Source organism: Marmota monax, unplaced genomic scaffold (genome assembly GCF_021218885.2).
Source record: "Marmota monax isolate L192 unplaced genomic scaffold, Marmota_monax_Labrador192_F-V1.1 WCK01_AAM20220418_F8-fsc00146, whole genome shotgun sequence".
Taxonomy (NCBI): Eukaryota; Metazoa; Chordata; class Mammalia; order Rodentia; family Sciuridae; genus Marmota; species Marmota monax.
The window spans coordinates 1,905,289-1,924,737 of NW_026694096.1; the positions used below are offsets into that span (position 1 = coordinate 1,905,289).

At 34.6% G+C, this 19,449-nt stretch overlaps 1 protein-coding gene across 2 annotated transcripts in view; it reads right to left on the minus strand.

Annotated features, from left to right (window-relative positions):
- Otogl (otogelin like) overlaps window positions 1–15,622 on the minus strand; it is a 123,711-nt gene extending 108,089 nt beyond the window's left edge. For both annotated transcript variants that reach the window (XM_046465091.2, XM_046465090.2), the window contains exons 1-7: window positions 15,544–15,622; window positions 14,514–14,553; window positions 13,431–13,479; window positions 8,061–8,127; window positions 6,240–6,338; window positions 4,568–4,722; window positions 1,296–1,417 (exon numbers count right to left, since the gene is read on the minus strand). In XM_046465091.2, coding sequence (XP_046321047.1) covers window positions 1,296–1,417; window positions 4,568–4,722; window positions 6,240–6,338; window positions 8,061–8,127; window positions 13,431–13,479; window positions 14,514–14,553; window positions 15,544–15,622 — 611 coding nt within the window. The remainder of the gene's footprint in view (window positions 1–1,295; window positions 1,418–4,567; window positions 4,723–6,239; window positions 6,339–8,060; window positions 8,128–13,430; window positions 13,480–14,513; window positions 14,554–15,543) is intronic.
- Between the last annotated feature and the right edge of the window lie 3,827 nt (window positions 15,623–19,449).

Below are 19,449 nucleotides of genomic sequence, written 5' to 3' on the forward strand. Positions count from 1 at the left end.
TACTGTGAGTTAGGCTCTAGGCCATAAACAGCATTAATAAAAGCAACATTGCTGAGTAATAAGAAAATCATTTTTTCTATCATGTAACTGGAAATCATCATAGAAATGCTTTCTCCTTATTAAAACTAAATATATGCCTTCCACTTAACAAAGGGTTAACCTATCTGAATGGCATCTCTGTTTTACAAAACATGTATTTTTAAGTGCCCACTATATTACCCAAATTCCCATATAGAGCATCCTAAATTAACTATTTAAATTCAGCTCTGGGAAATACATGTTTAACTGCGCAATGCTTCCCATTCAAATGCTAAGTTTTTGTTTAGAAGAAAATAATCAAGAAAATAAGCCTAGAGAGATGGAGGGGCTATTTCTGGTTGCAACTGTGACAAAGCTCCCTGGTACGCTGTCAGAAGCCCTCTCTGCTACTGCCTGCTGCCTCTTGAGGAATGTAAACTGAGAAAAGGCATCATTGGTTGGTAAGGCCATTGCTTTGGAAAGAATCCTCATTGTTCAAAACGTGGTAGTGAATTCTGAATGATGGATGCAATTGTTCCAGCCCCCAATTTACTTTTTCTGGCATAACTCAGCTAGGAAATATTTAAATATTTAAAAGTGTCTCTGTAATTATTTAGATGGAAAGGTAGTTTATTCCACAGTATTTCTAGTTTTAAATGCATAAAACCTTTTGCAAAATATATAAATATACACTCCCCCCCCAAACTCTTGGGTCATATTCTTGGCAGACAGGAAGCCAGAAGCGGTTCCTCTCTGATCTATTCAAGAAGGCCAGTTATTTATTGTCTCTGAGTCTTTGTCAGAACTTCAATGGAAAATCTCAAGTGACACCCAAACTTCATTCACACAAACTTGGAAAGGTCTTCAATTATCATTTCAAAAATAAAACAAAATAGATTTTTGTAAGGTCCTGCTACAAAGATAAAGAGGAAATATTTAAGAAAAAAATAATTAGGAGTTGAATATAAAATAAAATAATCAGGAGTTGAGTATAAAAACTTCTTGAATTTCTCATTTAAAAAATATGATAAACTTGTCTATATCTGTGTAAACATATTTCTGTCCTGCACAAGAATTAGAAAGGTCAAACTGGTAAGATTCCTGGCTACCTGCTTGGCCTTAGAACTCACTTAAGTTTTCGTATCTCCCATACAACGGAAGGGTACTGTTGAAGTAAAATCTCTTCCTAATCTCCACAATTCACTTCCAGACCAAGATATTTTAAAATTCTGTTAATCTGTTGTATCATTTTTATTATATCATTTATCATACATTACCTGATTCCATCTTTTTTAATTTCGTGGCCATAAATTCGAATTTCCTCTTGGTTTGAAAAGAATAAGCTGATTGACCGATAACAACTATACACTGAACCAAAGCATTTAGGACTGTTATGAACCTTTAAGGGAGAAAAATGAAAAAAATAAAAAAGCATAGGAACCAACAACAACAACAAATGGGATCCACTTGGGTTACTAAAATCACAATGCATGTTTATAGTTCTGTAGCTTCATTAGTCCCAAGACATTCTACAAAGCTATATGACATTTGTGATTATTGAGAGAAAATAAATATTTACCCAACAATCTGGACAACAGAATTAACTTTCTAAAATGCAAATGATCAGAAATCACAGTGAATTGAACGTCAAAATTCTGAAAGTGTTTTCCAAATTATAATTAATATTTCAAAAGTGGTTTTCCCCCCATGCATACTTTCCAGGAAAAGTATCTTTCTTTTTTCAAACTTAAAAAAAAAAAAACTTAAGAACTAGTGAACAAGTAAGTAAGTTAACAAAGAAGAAATGAATCCCTGTTTAAACACCACTGCAAACACTGGCTATATGTTCAGAGCATCCAATAGGCTTTTCAGAGCCTGTCTCTCAAGTATGAATAAAGTTCCCAGTTCACTGGACTTTCATTAGGATCCAAGAATATAGAGAGGGAACAAAATATAGAGATATATAGAGAGAGGGAACAAAATTCTCCAGGAGGAGATTGAATAGAAATCCCACATGGTAGATACATAGTGGCCTCAAAAGAAATCAGTAAAGGAAATGCAACAAACAAAAGATGGGATAACTGTTTACTCTAGGAAAATGTACAAGAGAAATAAAGTCACTCTAACCTATTGGGTGCAGCTCTAAGCAATGCTTACATAGTGACTCCAATGTAACATCCATATGTTGATTGAACCAAAAATAGTGATATAACTCTATTAGAAGGAATGAAGAAGTGGGGGTATATGTGTATGTGTGTTTGTGTATCTGCAAGTGTATCTGTTTCTGTGTGTGTGCATGTAACTAAGTGTTAAAGTATGCTGTAATTAAGATGATTCCTCATTTTCCATAAAAGAAAGTGAATATGTAAGTTCTAACTTTTTAAAAAATTATTTTTAGTTATAGATGAACAATAAAATTATTGTTTTACATTTTATTTTATTTATTTATTTTTATGTGGTATTGAAAATTGAACCCAGTGTCTCACACATGCTAGGCAAGCCCTCTACCACTGAGCTACAACCCCAGCTCCAAATAAATTCTAACTTTTAAAAAATAAAGAAATAATATCATATCTTTATGTAAGATTAAAAACCCAAAGAAAGAGTTTCAAAAGTTGCCTCTGGGGAGCCAAACTACACCAGGAATGAAGAAAGGCCAGGTGTAGTGGCACATGCCTGTAATCCCAGCTACTCTGGAGGCTGAAGTAGGAGGATTTCGAGTTCAAAGCCAGCCTCCATGACTTAGTGAGGCTCTAAGAAATTTAGCAAGACCATGTCTCTAAATAAAATGTAAAATGGGCTGGGGATGTGGCTCAGGGGTCAAGTGCCTCTGGGTTCAATCCCTAGTACCAAAACAAACAAACAACAACAAAAAAAAAACAAATGAAGGAAGGTAGGGTTATTTTTTATACCTTTATGAAATCTTTCAAATTATTGTCATGTACTATATTCATAAAAATAAAATTAGATTTAAAATAAATATTAAATATTAAATATCAGGAGTATAAAAAAGAAAACTGAATAAATAGGTTTTTTTTTAAATACTGACCTTAAAAACCAAAATTTCCAAAATGGGACATCATTAAATCATTTGGGCATACCATGAATTGAAATGTACACAGCTAGTAAAATTTATGTTTGTTAAAACTCTTTGACATTTAAGAAAGTTATTGATATAACATTAAGTAAAAATGTAGAACAGAAAAATAATACACAGTATAATTTCAATTTTATAAATCTGTATAAAATGTAGAGTAAAAAAAAAATCCTGTAAGGAAATATATGAAGCCATTAGCAATGGTAATGGTAATTCTTGACTGATAATCCTAATATCATTCTTTTAAACTTCTTTGAAACTTCAATTTTTCTACTAATTGTATTATTATCAAAGGATGATGATCTAGTTGATACCTTAGGCCTCAGTAGAGTAAGACACTGGACAAGAACATTTCAATGAGAAAGTCAAAGGAGTTAAGTGAATACCAATAGAGAGAAACAGGAATACCAATATAGAGAGAGAAACCTAGTGGGAGGAGGGGAAGAGGGAGTCAATGACAATGAAGAAGCTAACAGCAAGAATTCTGTGAGCACTGAAAATGCATCCCACTAACTTTCCTATTTAAAGACACCATAGGCTCCACACTTTCAAAGGTCAATATATCTCGTTGCCTTTCTGAGCTGCAGACCAGATCCCTGAATAAAGTTTCATATCCTACTTTTAATATTTGCATCATCTAAGACAGAAGAAGAATTTAGGCAACTTCAACATATAAGTTAGAAGGAAAAACAATTAGCAGGAATTTAAACACATATTGGCTATGAAAAGATTTAGCTTTTAAAGCAGGACTTCAAGCCGTCTCTTGGTTGTGCTTTGAGATGCCTAGAAATTCACGAAAGGATAAATCACAGGGGAAGAAGTCCTGACTTTCTTATTTGAACTAGAGCTACTCTGCAATTTGCCTCTTGAGATGTCTCCTACTTATTCATTTGAATAAGTAGTTCTGCATCTAAGAACTAATTCTCTGAGCTCCATCGTATAGTATTAATCTAACTAACAATTATGTAGTTTGTATACTCCAATGAATAAATGTCAGCTTCCAGTCCATACTAAGATGCTGGTTTGGTTTGTTTTGTTTTGTTACTGGGACTTGAACTCAGGGCTGAGTATATACCCCTCAATAAAGTGTCAAGAAGGAAATAAGTATAAGCAATGGGTTGGTGACTGAACCTACCCCCTTTTCAATAATCAAGCAAACCCTGAAGATGAGAGATAATGACTGGTGTTGACATGATGACATCCATAACAGACACTTATGCATTGCCTATAAGATCCTCCAACAGGGATTCAAACCCTATTTCTCACAGTGCTAGGCCTCATCTCAATAGAATTATACTCAATATAACCACAAAGTTGGTCTATCCATTAAGAACAGAACCCTGAGTAGTCATTCTATTATTATTATCTATTCCCCATCATTTGCCCAGTTCTTTTAAGGATACACTTTTCCAGAAATAATTTTTTAAATGAATATATTCTAGGATCACCTACCCATACAGTGTACTGAGGCTCCAAATTACCACAGTCCTTTGCAAAAATATAGGAACAAGTTCCTGGAAAGTAATAGTAGAAGCCATCAAATGTTTCAAAATGATATTGTCCCCAGGTTTTGCAAATACCATCTCTGCCACTTCCCATGTTTGGGACTGAAAAGAAATAGGAATAAGTTTAGTAAAATAAATTAGTTGCTTCTAGTCATGTTCAGTTATGATGATTCTAATTTTCAATGAAATAAGTATTTTCTTCTTTGGTAGTTTCTATCACAGGAAGAAAAACCTATTATGAAATTACTAGGTGTTGTCAAAACTATCAAACTTTTTAAGGAAAAACAGGGTCTCCAATTTGTTCTGAAAAAAAGATTGATGTTAATTTTTACTTCCAAAAGGAGAGTGTAGAGAAAGGAAGACCAAGGAAATGATATAAGAAAAGAAGGTGGTGCTGATAAAGCAAATATGTGGCTCAGAAAGGAGAAATGTCACCACGGCCTGTCCTAAAACTTTGCATAGGTAGCTAGAGTGTTCCAGTCTCCACAGTTCTTTCAAAAATCTTTTTTATGGTATCCGAAGAGAAAAATAAGTATTGACCAAGACAAAACAAAAATAGTATTAGTTGTTCAAAGTTTACTGGAATTTCAGAAATCATGACCTCAGAGTGGCCAAATCTCAAGCAATATTCATCTTAAATGACACAACTTCATTTCCTGTGATCATCATATCATATCTACCCTCATAGATATTCTTTTTAGTGCCTTTTCTTTCTTTCTGTAATTTTTACTTAAATTTATTGTCTCTGACCAGTAAAAAACTGGTCAGAGACAATAAATAAATAAAAGACTTTTTTTTTTTTTTGAGGCAGAGTCTTGCTAAATTAGGGCCTTGCTAAATTGCTGAGGCTAGCTTTGAACTTGGGATCCTCCTGCCTCACCTTCCTGAGCTGCTGGGATTACAGACATGCATCACCATGCCCAGCAGGTGATTCACTTTTAAAGCAGTCTTTCCTGCCAGTGCACCTTACTTCTGTAGTATATTTTCATCCATCTTGTACTTTTCTTTATAGTACATGTCACAAGTTTAATTATTGTGTATCTCTTGTATATAAGATACTATTTCTAGACTGCAGCCTCCAGGAGAACAGGAACATGCCGATATTGTTCACACATGTATAGCCTTTTGCCTACATTGGGATCTAGTAAATGCTCAATAAATATTAGGTGAAAATTTATTGATCATATTCACATAAGATCCTATCTTAGACACTATAGATAAAAACTTAGAAAAAGAAAAAACTCCCCTGTTTTGAAGAACTCTCAATTATATTACAATATTTTTGTACAGAATAATCAATTAACTCAAATTCAAAAAGAATGTGTGGCTCCAAATAAAGAATCTAATTTACAAAATAAAAGAGAGATGACTGAGAATTTGTTATAATGGACTAGTAGTGTATAAAGTGTAAAGAATACTAGGAAAACATTAGAGATCAGCATGAAGGAAAAGTATGCATATTTATTTTATTTTACATTGTTTCAAAATCACTGAAAATAAATTGTCAGCTCTCTAGTTAATATACAACTCCCAATGGATGAACATTGCCATAGCAAAATTATGCCTTCATGTTCTTTTCAGCATCCCATAATTCTCTCACAAATATCCCTGACACTTACTAATCTGGCACCTTGTCCCGAGAGCTTGAAATATTTGACAGTCACATGTACCAGTCTTAGAACAGAAAGCTCCGTTAAGGCATTCATGAGGACAAGAACCTGAGGAGCAAAATAATAAGTTATTTTCTGGCATGCATTGGCTCTTATAAACACAATATGTCAAGATCCAACTTGGACTAACTGTAACCACCATAAACTTAAATAGAACCCTGGGCCTCTTGCATTGAGAAGCTAAAGAATTAAACCCATCAAATCTCTATCTAGCTCATTTCATTATGTGAGCTGTGAAGCAAGAAAGTCAGGCTTTCACATCTCAAACTACTCTGAGAGCAAAGGTCATCCTCCTTCAAGCAATTGAAAGGTCAAGTTCCCATGTAAGGAATCACTGTCCCAGATGATGAGAACCAGAAATACACAAACCGCAGAGGATTCCATTGATGGAGTTCAGCACCAGCTGCACTTCCGATCTGCTCCTTCTCCAGGAGCAAGCATGGTACTAAAGAATGGTATCAGCATTAACTTAAGGAATCATGAAAAAAAAAAAAAAGGAACTCCTACTATTGAATAGAATGATTAAACACTTCATTCAAAATTTGTTTATTAATCCTTAGGCTCAATATAAATGAAGCAATATCTCTGGAACCTGTGCTTAATATTGATGAGACCTAAGCCCATGTCACTGCTGGCTGTCACCAAAAGTATAATCTTTTGTGGAAAGAAAACTTGCTCCAAAGATTTACATTAAAAAGAGGAAGCAAGTCACCACGAGCTCCGATCCTAATTTTGTTATAATCTTTGGAGTGGCTTTAAAAAATGCAAATGAATCACAATAAAAATTTTTCTTCTGTTAAGGAGAGGACAAGAGGCAACTGGCAAAACTCAAGCAGGAAGAACTTAAGTCACATATCAAAGGAATTAAAGAACATCTTTGAGTCACCATAAAGTATTACTAAAGAAGTTGGGCCCGCCTGGGATATGTCAAGTTCATGGAAGACACTCATCTAACTGTAGTAATTTAACCACAGTTCTGCCAGAGACAAGAATGAGAAAATCCTATTATTACTTTCCAACTTAAGATTCATTGCTATCTGTACAGTTTAAAATGCAAAAATCTCTTCATAAATCCTTAGTGAGTAGAAATGAGCTGTTTTACCTTAAACTATAAATATTGGTGAAAATTATGTTTTTCATAAACTTAAAAGCAGTTTTTTCCTTAAGGTGCACATTTATCTTTAAAGTTTATCTTAGTTACAGCCTTAAGCTTTACCAATGAATATATATTTAAATATTTAAGTAAACAAATGTATCTCCTTCAAAATTTTATTTACACTCCTGTTTGTTCTCCTGAAAACAAATAGCAAACCAAAACTGGTGAGGATCCATGTGATTTTAAACATCATAATAAGAATTTCTAGTTTCCTCTCAAATTTTAAACTACTTAAAGGAAATGTGAAACTATTACTTAATTATTAAATGATAATTAATATTTAATTGATATTATTTATTATTTAATTACTATTTTTTTAAGAAAAATAGGAATGTCAAGGAATTAAGGAAAAAATAAATGATGCAGAAAAGGGGGTTTTGATACCCATTGACATCATTCTAGGTCTTATGGGTTTTGTCTAAATGTTTAGCTCTGGTTATTTTAAAAAATAATTTGAATTTCTATAGGAAATGAACTTAAGTTATTACTATTATTACCACCCTGGTTTAGTTTCCTCCATGAAGTACATGGAAACAATACAGAAGTGATTCAATATTATCTCCCAAAGGGACCTTCCTAGAAAACAAAACAAAAACACAGGTATAAGAACTGACCTTTTATTTTGCTCTCACCCCAGTTAATAGCTTCATGGAAAAAATATCTTGGAGAAGTTGCTTCAAGCTTTGAAAGAAATAAGAATTATTTTTTCAAGCCAAACATGCAGATGGAAAAATCCAGAAAACAGCTACAAATATAGAAATGATGAAGTACTGACTTTGTATTTCCATGGATTATAGAGACTGTCTCAGTGAGGCAGAAAGGGCTCCTTCAGGGTTGTGGGTAGATGACCTGGTTTCAAGCTTTTGTTTGGGTTCTTCCATGACTTTGACAAGTCATTTGCCTTCTCTGCTCCCATCCTCACTTCCCTTCCTCATTCTCAGGCCCATCACCCCCTTGTGAAAGGAGCCTGGCTGGAGCCTAATCTGTGGATGAATTGATTGCTTTGCCTGCAGAAACAGTAGTTCTCTGACATTTCCAGGTGCAGATGGGGCTAGAAAAAAACTGCATGGGGCTAATGGACCAACAGTGGGTGCTGTCTTGCAACCTGAGCACCAATCACTAGCCACAAAAGCACCAGCTGTTTCAGGGTCGATGTGTCACCTTTAGCTCGAAAGAGTTGGCGCTTTAAAGTTCATGGAACATTTAAATACATCTCTTTATAGAGCCTAAGGTAGTTTCAAGTAAGGGTTAAAAGCATGAATTATAGAAACAAAGAGACCTGGAGTAAAGTCCTGACTCTGTCATAACTTACACTTTGGCAAGTTTCTTAACCTCTCAGTGCCTCCCTTTACTCATCTGTAAAAAGGAAACAATCATGGCACCTACTTCATTTCATAGTTATGAAAATGAAGTAAAACAAAGTAGGTAAAGTTTTCAGCATAATTCCTTCACAGAGAAATCAGTAATAAAGGAACTTATTTTAATCTGAACAACGCTTATGAGACATTCATATCAAATAATTGTGGATTTAAAACTAATCAGTTGTAGATGATCAGTCCAAATCAGTACCAATTTCATATACAACTCAGGCCATATCTCTCCCAATAGCATTTTTCATATTTGACAGAAGAAACACAAACCCCAAATTTGCCACACAATTGTCAAATAAAGTAGCTGATGATGTTGGAAAAACTGGAGAAGGGGAAGGATAAAAAGGAAGTAGGAATGAGGGACGTCATGTGAGAAACTGAGTCCTTTTTCCACAGATTCTAGGCACCTGCCCACATGTGAAGTTTTATTTTGGCATTTTTCCATCTCAGTACTTTTTCTTTGAATAGGAAAACCTGCTCTATGCTATATGAAACCGCTGCTTATCGGTGACGAATCCTGCTTCCTCACATGTTGAAGTTTGAACATTAGAGAAGCACGCTGAGGTAAGCATATGAAGCAGGGTTTATTTAAAAAGGAGTAACACAGACTTCTCCTGGGAGAGAGAAGGGGGCCATAGCTGCTATCCTGGTACCCCAAGAAGTGAGGTGTTCTGCCCTTTTTATATGTCCTAGGCTTCCTTTGTTCTCCTGTTCTCTTCCCCTTATCTCTCTTCTTCCTGCATAGGTGACTAGGCCCAGGAATGCTAGGTGGGATGGCCAAAAGGTGGGAAATAGGTGGGCTGAAGGGGGAAGGGCAGGAGGGAGCAGCCCAGGACCTACATTAATGAACAACCTTAGAGCTCCCTGTCGGGAGGGGCAATTCCTGGGACAGGTTACCTTAGCAACAGGTTGGAGCAGGGGCAGTTTCTTGATAAGGGTGGGGGAAGGGCTCTGAAGGCCTTAATACATTCAATACATTTCAGTCCCTAAGGGGACAGTCTCCAACTTCCTGGACTCACTCAAATTGGCCTCCTTGATCCGGCCTGACTTGATTTACTTACCTATCCTGACTGCCTGTCTAATTCTGGCTTCATTATCTCTCAATATTTGAAGACTCATTTCTTTTTATTCTTTTTTTTTTTTTTTTTTGCAGGGTAGGGGTGAGGGTACCAGGATTGAACTCAGGAGCACTTGGCCACTGAACCATATCCCCAGCCCTATCTTATATTTTATTTAGAGACAAGGTCTCGCTGAGTTGCTTAGCTCCTTGCTTTTTGCTGAGGCTGGCTTTGAACCTGCAATCCTCTTGTCTCAGCCTCCCGAGCTGCTGGGATTACAGGCATGTGTAACCATGCCCAGCTTGAAGACTTATTTCTAAACTCTTTGACCTACGCCATGGCTCCAAGTTCACTGTTTCCTGTTCACATCCTCCCAGGTTTCATCCCCACTGCTCCATCTCCTCTATTTATTTGTTTTTGCCTCTGTCTACAAATTAAATTAAATTCACAACTGTCTATGACCTTGATTCCACCTGGACAGCAAGTATTATTTTCTCTTCAGCCATATTCTTTCTGATTTTAGTCCAATCTTATTAGTGTACACCAACCAATCATCTCTGATACTCAACAAATGTGTATAGTAATTTCAATTCTGCGTCCCACATATCCTTGATAAAATTACTCAACCTGTTCAGTCTCAGTTTCCCATTATATAAAAAAGGAATAATAACACCTGCTTCACAGAATTGTGAGGATTAAATGTAATCATAGAAGTAATACATTTAGTTCCAAACACATAACAAGGGTTAGAAACATGCTACCAAATGCTATTCTTGGGCAAAACGGAATACACTGGATAACATAAGGCCAAGGCAAAAGAATATAATTTGTTTCTTGCCCCACCCAACCCACACTTCCACTATAGACACTGCAATGACTACCTAAACACCACCTCCTAACTACCCAGCCTCCATCCTATGTATCACAGCATCATTACCCATTTCACCAGTGCTAGACATGACACTCAGCATTTTAAAAAATAAATCTGAACTTAAAATGGCATTTTACACTGATAATTAGGAGCTTTTTAAATTTTTACATCACATGGATATTGACAAGTAATTGATGGTGTCTTATATTCAATGAGCCAATTGCACAGAAATTACTTCTCTATAACCCTACTTCCACTAGACATGGAGTTTCTAGATATCAAGCCCTGCTATTCTTGTTTATATCTCTAGCATAATTCTTGATATGTTGGCAACAAACATCAACTGAATGGAAAAAAAAAAAAAAGTTCCCAAGGGTATTGAGAGTCATGACTACAGCAGACTCTGTTGATGCCCCTTTCAGAACTTCCTCAAATTCACCTTGAAATCTATCTGGGTTCCTGTGCACACTGACAGCCTCCAACTTCAAACCTTGGGTTCTTTCTCTCTCTGCCTGAGGACAGAGTCCAAGCAGGACAAATGACAAATAGTGCTTTTCTGGGTATTTAAAAGTCCTCAGAAGCTACTCTTGACCAGTGAGAAACAGGAATTGGTGCATAAATATTCCAGATTCTCACTGTGGAAACAATTCTAGGATACATGCTATCCAGTTCCTCATAGGGTTCCCAATAAGAGCAGGTCCCAAGTACCTACAACAGAAAGCCCCTCATTAACATACCCTATATTCAATTTTCTCCCTTCTTCCCTCACTTTTGCCTCTCCCACATCTGTGCACTCTGCAAGTAAATAACCTGCTCCTAAGTCTATGTCTCAGCACCTGCTTCCAGGGAATAATTGAACTGGAATGCAAATACAAAAATACCCCAGGCATTGGGTGCACATATTCACATAAGTGATAAAAGAGGACAGCCCATTCTTCTGCCTTACTGATTATAACTCCACAGGAGATTAAGAAGCACCACAAAATTACAGTCTTCATGTGGGAAATCATTGCAGCATCTGTGAAAGTCTGTCTATCCTTCTCTGGATCACTTCGTTGGCAATGTATTTCTGAGTACAGTTATTTACCCATCAGTGCTGTGTTCTTAAAGCATGTGAGTGAATCTATGGACATAAATGGCCTTATAACACAAGATTGAGATCTGACAGAGGGTCATGCATGATTATGGTCTCATTGACCTTCTTTAACATTTCTTCTTTTTAAATCTGTCCAGGAATATTACATGATTTTGATGCACCCTCTCTAGCTATAGAAAATAGAAGTGCAAGTCCCCTGCTCTTTGTTTTCCTGAAGGAGGACATCAAGACAAGGAAAGTGTGTTCCTCACTCAGTATTAGAAAGAAGGTGTTCAGGAAAATTATACATTGAAATGCACAATAGTATAGTCCCATCCATAGGGCACTTTATATGACTGACACCTTCGGAGTATATTTCAAAGGTCCCTCAATCTAGTGGATTCACCAGAAAGTTTTTCTCAAAATCAGATTTCTTACTGAGTCATGTGGATGACTTTGCTTAATTAACATATGATCTTCTAGCAAACATTACCTTTTCTTTCTTAGAGAAAAATTTTAACCACTTCACATGATACATAAGTACTTTGTATGCAAAACACTCTCTTTTCAGGAAAAAAAAAATAGTGTTTGCATTCTACATAAAATCCTTTGCCCATTCTGGAGGGAAAAAAAAAAAAGTCTCTACTCTTGACAAAAATAAATCAGTTTGGTTTCCTAAACTGTAACAACAGCATATCAAATCTGTCATACTCATCTACTAATTCTTTTCTTCAACACCATAAAATATACAAATGCAGGCATCCATCAAAAAATGCTAGTAGAAATTGTTTGCACTTTAGCATTTGTCAAAGGCTTCCTTGAATATTTAAGCTGTTTGCTATATAAATATTCAAATCACATTACTTTCCCCAAAATGCCTTTACTAAGTTAGGATTCTCTTATTTTGCAAACTATCTCTTATAGAGATACATTTTCTGAAATCAATTCATTTGAATGTTCTGACTATAGTTTGTAGATAATGCAATTATGTTACCCAATATCTTTTATATAAAGGGACCCAAGCAAGAAGAGCTCCTCAAATTCAATGTTACCCTGTCTTCCAAAAACCAGTTACCTCTTCAGAGATGCCCACAATTTACATTCTTCAGAAAATACAAAAGCCATCTCTGTCAGGACATCAAGATATATATTTGATGCCCTCCTACAGTATTTAACTTGTATCATTTTTGATCTTTGTCCGCTCCTTCTTGAAAGTATTTGTATTATTGCTATGGTCCTGACTGACATTGTGCCTAACTTCTAAACAAATTCAAATTTCCTACCAAGTGGATGGGATTCAATCTTCCATAAATGCTTCAAGCCCATCTGTTAGATAACTAAGATGAAGAGCACTGCTACACACACACACACATACAAACAACAACAACAAAAAAAAACGTATTTCACTTCAAACATATCAATGAGAACCAAGCATGAAATTGAGGGTCACAAAAAAAGCAGAGAAGTTACTTTGCCTCTTTCTCCCGCTTTCTGTTTTGTTTTTAGCATTTTATTCCCCTCTACAAAGGTCTCATTGTTGAAGTGACAGCAGAGTCCAAAGCAGAATGGATTATTTCTCTGCCTCCCTCTCCATCTGAGGCATAACCTACCTGTGCTGCTAAAAGAGCTCTTTTCTGTCGATTTTCATTAAACTCATTTCTAGAAGAAAACAAAAAGAACTTGTATAATCAGAGGCCCCTAGGCAACCTGAACAAGCCTCTCCCAAGAGAGAGCTGGTGTTTTCCTCCTGATTTCCATCACTTTATCAAAGAGGTCTTTCTTGGTTTAACATTTAAAAGGTCCCCCCCCCCTTTTTGAAGGGGTTAGATTTGGGTGGTGGTGCTGTCTCATTTTACAAAACTTAGGAGTGTCCCCAAATCTCTCCAGTCTCTGATGTAAACTGGATTTTAGGAAGGAACTTGGAAATAGAGAAATAAAATAGTGTAACATTGTAGCACCAACCAGCATAATATTTCCACCACATGACTTGGTAAATCTGGTGAAGTCAGTTTTTGCCAAGAGTACACCCGGTTTCTTTTCAGTCATAATACTCAATTCTCTCCTGTTCCATGTCATAAAGGGCAGACTAAAATTAATGTGAGTAGGGGCAGCACATTGCTATTATTCAAAACCAGTCCATTCACTAAGGTGAATATTTTTTATGGTGTTTTATATTTTTGTGTTTTATATATATTGATAAAAATTTTTGTTAATACTCAAATGCAGAATAGAATTGTTTTTTTTTTTTTATTCAGCAGATTAATTTAGTCCAAAAAGTGATTTTCATTATTCAACTGCCAGAACTACTTTATTTTTTTATCATTAAAAATTGTTTTACCTTATGTTAAGAATACAGAAAAAAATACATTTGCAATCAATGTGTATTAATAATAAAAATTTATATTACTGCATATAGCCTCTTTACAAATCTTTGAAATAAAAATCTCGTTAGTACCTATAGTTAGTGGACACCACCAAGAACTCTTCTTGTAATTAAAAGGAAATATTTTAGCTTCATAAATAAGGAAATGTATGCCAAATCACTTATAACTTGTGGAAATGTCTTATAAAATTTATTTCATTTTTCATAAAATATGTCATTTATTTTTAAAAGCAGATACAATTGTCTGCTGAGCTGTGCTATTTCCATTATTTCATGTTTTCGAGGGTAAAAAAAAACAAGAAATACTCACTTCGATGCTCCCATCAAGATGGATGATACACAAATATATCCTGCCAGACATAAATATATAAAGATAAGAATGAAAAGCCTACAAGTATCTTGGTCAGTGTTTTGATTGCTTAACAGTTCATTGTAACATCAATTTCGCTGCTAATTATTTTGTACTTTACAGAGAATTCTGACCAGGACATTGTCTGTGAGACATTGGAGTTAAGTGATAATTCAAAAAGAACAAGCAGTGTACATGGATTTACACAGAGACATAATGCAACCAAGGGAGCACTAGACTTGGAATCAGAGATCCAAGTTATAGTTCTGGCCCTACTACTTCATATTTGCCAGACTTAAGCAAGATAACAAACACACCACGGAATGCTGGTGTTGTGCAAGTGGATCTCCTATGTCCCTTCCAGCATCCTAGGACACCTTCTTCTTGGGTTTCCAGTCACTACTAGGATTGGAAGGTGATGTCTTGATCTCTCCTGTCATTTACATTTCAATAATTTTTCCCCTTTTCCCTACAATCTCCCAAGCATACAGCCTTTTTCAGGGATTAAAAACTAAAAACTAAATGTAAATATATGATTTCCCCATGGAAATATATTATAAAAACTAATTTATGGGTAAAATTACTGTCAAAAATAATGGGAAACTAATTCTTAACCTCAACTGTTAAAAGTCAGTCTTCAAACAATTTTTTTTTCCATTTGGGGGCTTGATGGTATGAAGAAAGTTTAAATACCCAATCTTTATTCTATCATAGACAATTATTTTAAATAATCTTTTAGAAGAAAAAATGAATCAGAATTTCTAGTATAATTGCACATTATTGAAGCATGATTCTAAATAGCCATTAAAAAGACACAAAAAATAACAAGTAAAAGGTCCATGTTTTCCATATCATTAAGAATTTTCAATAAGATTACCTGAATGTCATTCCAATGACTTAAAAATGCTTTATTTAAAAAAAAAACTATTATCAATTGTAAGAGAGGCTAAAATTTGATAAATTAAGGTAAAAATTTAATGTAAGTTCTTACCTTGTAATGAAAACAGCAGTATATGGAGCAAGAATGTACCCCAAGGTATCATCAAATTGAATTTTCTCACAATGTTCATTTCAGTGTAGACTTTCTCCCTGAAATGTAACCAGATTGTGGGCCTTTACTATAATGACATCTTAGAAGTATGTGTATTTGTAGTGTGCTCAAATTCTAATAAATATAGCTGTGTAACAAAGTAATTTAAAAAGGAATTCCAGGCTTCTAACCACACACAGCATCTGAAGCTTTAGAATGTGCAACAACCCTTTAGCTGGGTTCCTCATTAGCAATGCATGGCAGCTGCTCACCTGAGCCCGTATTAGTTACAGCCCACCCCACACCCACACATCATAGCCTCTTTAGCCTATGTCAGCCTTTTATGATTTCTAAAGACAGTGGCATCAAAAAGAAAAAACTTGTTGATATCTCCTAATGACATAAGAGATAGCCATTATTCCTAAATATTGATCCATTCTGTTTTAGATTTTTATTCATAAAAGTGTCCTTCAAAAAAAGGGGAAATAAAATCCTATCAATATTACCTAAAATGTCTGTTCTCATAAATTTTTCTTAAAGAATTTAAAAAAAAACTAGACTAAAATTATGTGCATATGTTTTCAATTCTAATCCCATTATAGTGTAGCTTAAGTTGACATTTTTATGTGCCCAGAGAGCTTTCAATTAAACATTCCACAATTAAAGTAGAATTTTTAAAGATAACATTATAATACTTGATTTTGTAAAGTAAAAAGAAAATAAAGTTACTTACCTGGTCCTGAAAACCTTCCCTTCACACCCCCTTCTTCCATTCTCTGTGACAAATACCCAGTTAGATAACAAAGACTTCTTATCCCAGCAGTAGGAGCTTTCTGCTCTAGAAGCAACTGACTGCCTAGATTGGCATCAGAGAAGAGCTCTAGTATTTCATGATGAACTGCACTGAGATGATCAAAGCCTAGGAACACGTGAAAGCCATGCTTATGTATCGGGTGTACATTTACTATAGCAGATTCCAGACGTCACCCACACAGTTATCAGACTGATTTAACAGACCTAGGCACGGTAGTAACGACTCTCTGACTACAAAGGAATTACTTATGAAATATAAAAAGCAAGAGATTATTTACATCCTGTGGTAGCCAGACACTTCTGCACTGACTTCTAAGTCTTTTCTGTGAAGCATCCTTGGTATCCCCACTTTGTCTGGCTCAATATCCATGATATAAACAGTTTCCTGTTTGTGTCTCCAATTCACTGATCCTTTACTCTTGCTCTATATGATCTTAATTCCTTTCCATGAACCGGTGGATGATGTTTGGTAGATGATGTTTGTCTATTTGGGAAAAAGGTTAAGCATGAAAACACAATTATCACTAAAATTATAAAGGAGCTATGTACCTGTCTATACACACACACACACACACACACACACACACACACTCATTTTGAACTTTTAATGGATAAGTTTAAATAATTTAAGTATAGAATGTGTTTAATAATATTTATTGAAAATTTTATAATCTATTATTCTCAAACTAATTAGACAATTACCTAACTGTAAATAGATAATTAATTTAATTATTCATTGTTACATTTTGGATATTGATTCAAAACTATGAATCTACGCAATCACAATGAAAACTATAAAAAAAATCCTAGATTCTTACAATGTAAATACCTCTTATGATATGGTTTAAATCTACTTAGAACATAATAATTGTCCTATGAAATTTTTTAAACTAAGAATAGCAGTCCACCATGTTAAAAAAAAGCAATATTTTACACCGAATGTTTACAATATATATACATTACTGAATCTCCTCCTTAGTTTAAAATAGTTTCCTTTGGCTTTCTAGCTTTGAATATAAGTAAACCTATAATATGAAAGACCTATAACTCATATTTTGAGATTTATTTTTCCAATCTAACAACTGCTTGACTTTTTTCTTTGAACTTAAAAATTTATGAGTGACACACATATAGAAAAATCTCAAATGGAAATCAAAGTTAAATTTTATAATTCAATAAAGTTTATATGTTTATAATACAGTTATTTCAAATACTCCTAGAATTTTGTGAGAAAAAAATATTAGATGGCACTATAAAACTCTGCAAAACGTATGTTTATCATATGAATTTTAATAAATTAATTAAAATACAGTAACTCCAAGTTTACATCTCAAATTTTATGCAGTATACTTAAATTCTTAGTTCAAAAGCATACTGCTATTTTCACTGAAAAAATTGAAAATTCTAATGCTGTATCACCTGACATTTTTATTGCTATTTTTCTGTTTCGAACAGTATGCATTCAGAAACTGCAAGTTCTGTCTAGCAAAGAAAATGATAGAAATTATAAGAGGAATCCTTGAGGTGGCCATTCTTGCATAGGTAGAGGCTGAGTGTGTGTCTTCTCTCTGTTCCTCCTCCATCTAGTCTTGTAATAGGTAAGAAATTAGAAAAGAAAGATGGACAGTGACCAAAAAAAGCAACAGCAAAAAATCTCAAGTTCATCTTCAACTAACTACATTATGAACTTGTTACCTGAAATGGCAGCCTGATAAAAATAAGCAAAAGAGACTTTCAAGAATAGCTACAATAGAACAGAGAAGCTTATATGAGAGATTAGACTCAGAGCCACAAAAGAAAGCAATAATTTATGACTGATACTAGTCGTAATTATTACTGTCAAATTTTAGTTGACAGCTTATATTTTTCATTCTACCCTGACAAAGGAACTTTGGTAAAATGTGAGTCAGCACTAGCTTGTAAAGAGGTGAAATTCACAAGAAGTCTGTAGAGACTACCATGATGCAAACAACAAACAGTTCCCTTTCTGCTAGAGAGCACTGCACATTTTCCCACATGGAATATGATCTTTAGAAAGTTGATACCTGACAGCCTATTGGCCTCAACACATCACATTAAAAATCTAGCAAGAATGAGGAAATTTTGACCTTATGGTATATATGTCAGTGATAAAGGTATATTTTAATGAAGTTCATCATCTCTGAGAAACTTACTTTCTTAGTGAGTTACATAATACTCATTTACATTAATTGAGATCAAATCTAAACTAGATAACATTTGACTCCCATAATATCACATTCTACTAATGAAATGCAGGTATTCTTCACTTACTTTAACTAAACTTAACACATTTCAAGTCCTGTGATTGTATCCAGAATTTATGTTACCACTGAGCCAGCAAAAAGAACACAATATCTCTTAGATGATTTTTACCACTCTGAATTTAAGTGCCTTATTATAAGACAGTTTGTAGTAGTATACTTATACTTTCAGGGTGTGTGTTACTTGGTAATTTCTGGGATGTCTCATATAACTTAATTGAGAAGTGGCATTTATCTTAGCTTTTCTGAATAAGGGCAGAATTATGTTTCATATATGGTCATGATTTCAATTTAATGTTCATACCCAAAAGTTAATGTTACACTTTATAATGACATTCATTTCCTAAGATTCTATGGTACCACTGATTTGCAATATCTAATTGATATTTTGAAAGGAGTAACATTCCTCTAATTAAAATTTCCTCTTGTCAACATTTTAGCATCAAATTCAAGCTACATCAACACTCTCTACAGTTCTCTTCATTCTCTGAACTACCAAAGCACTTTGTATTTGTACAATGTAGAACAATGCAACATATAATACAACAAGTAATAGTATATTGAAGCTAGTTTCTCATGGTTCCAGTTTCAGTTTGTATTTTCACCAATGTGCTAATTTTAGAGTGTGGAGGGAGAATGTGGGAATTTCTCAAGGAGGGTGGTAGTGTTTATAATCCTGCTGTTTGATGTGTTTGCTTCTCCCTGGTTGTATTTTCTTCTGGGTTTTGTAATTTTGAATTTTAGATTCATGGGTGGCAAGACATTTTCTATT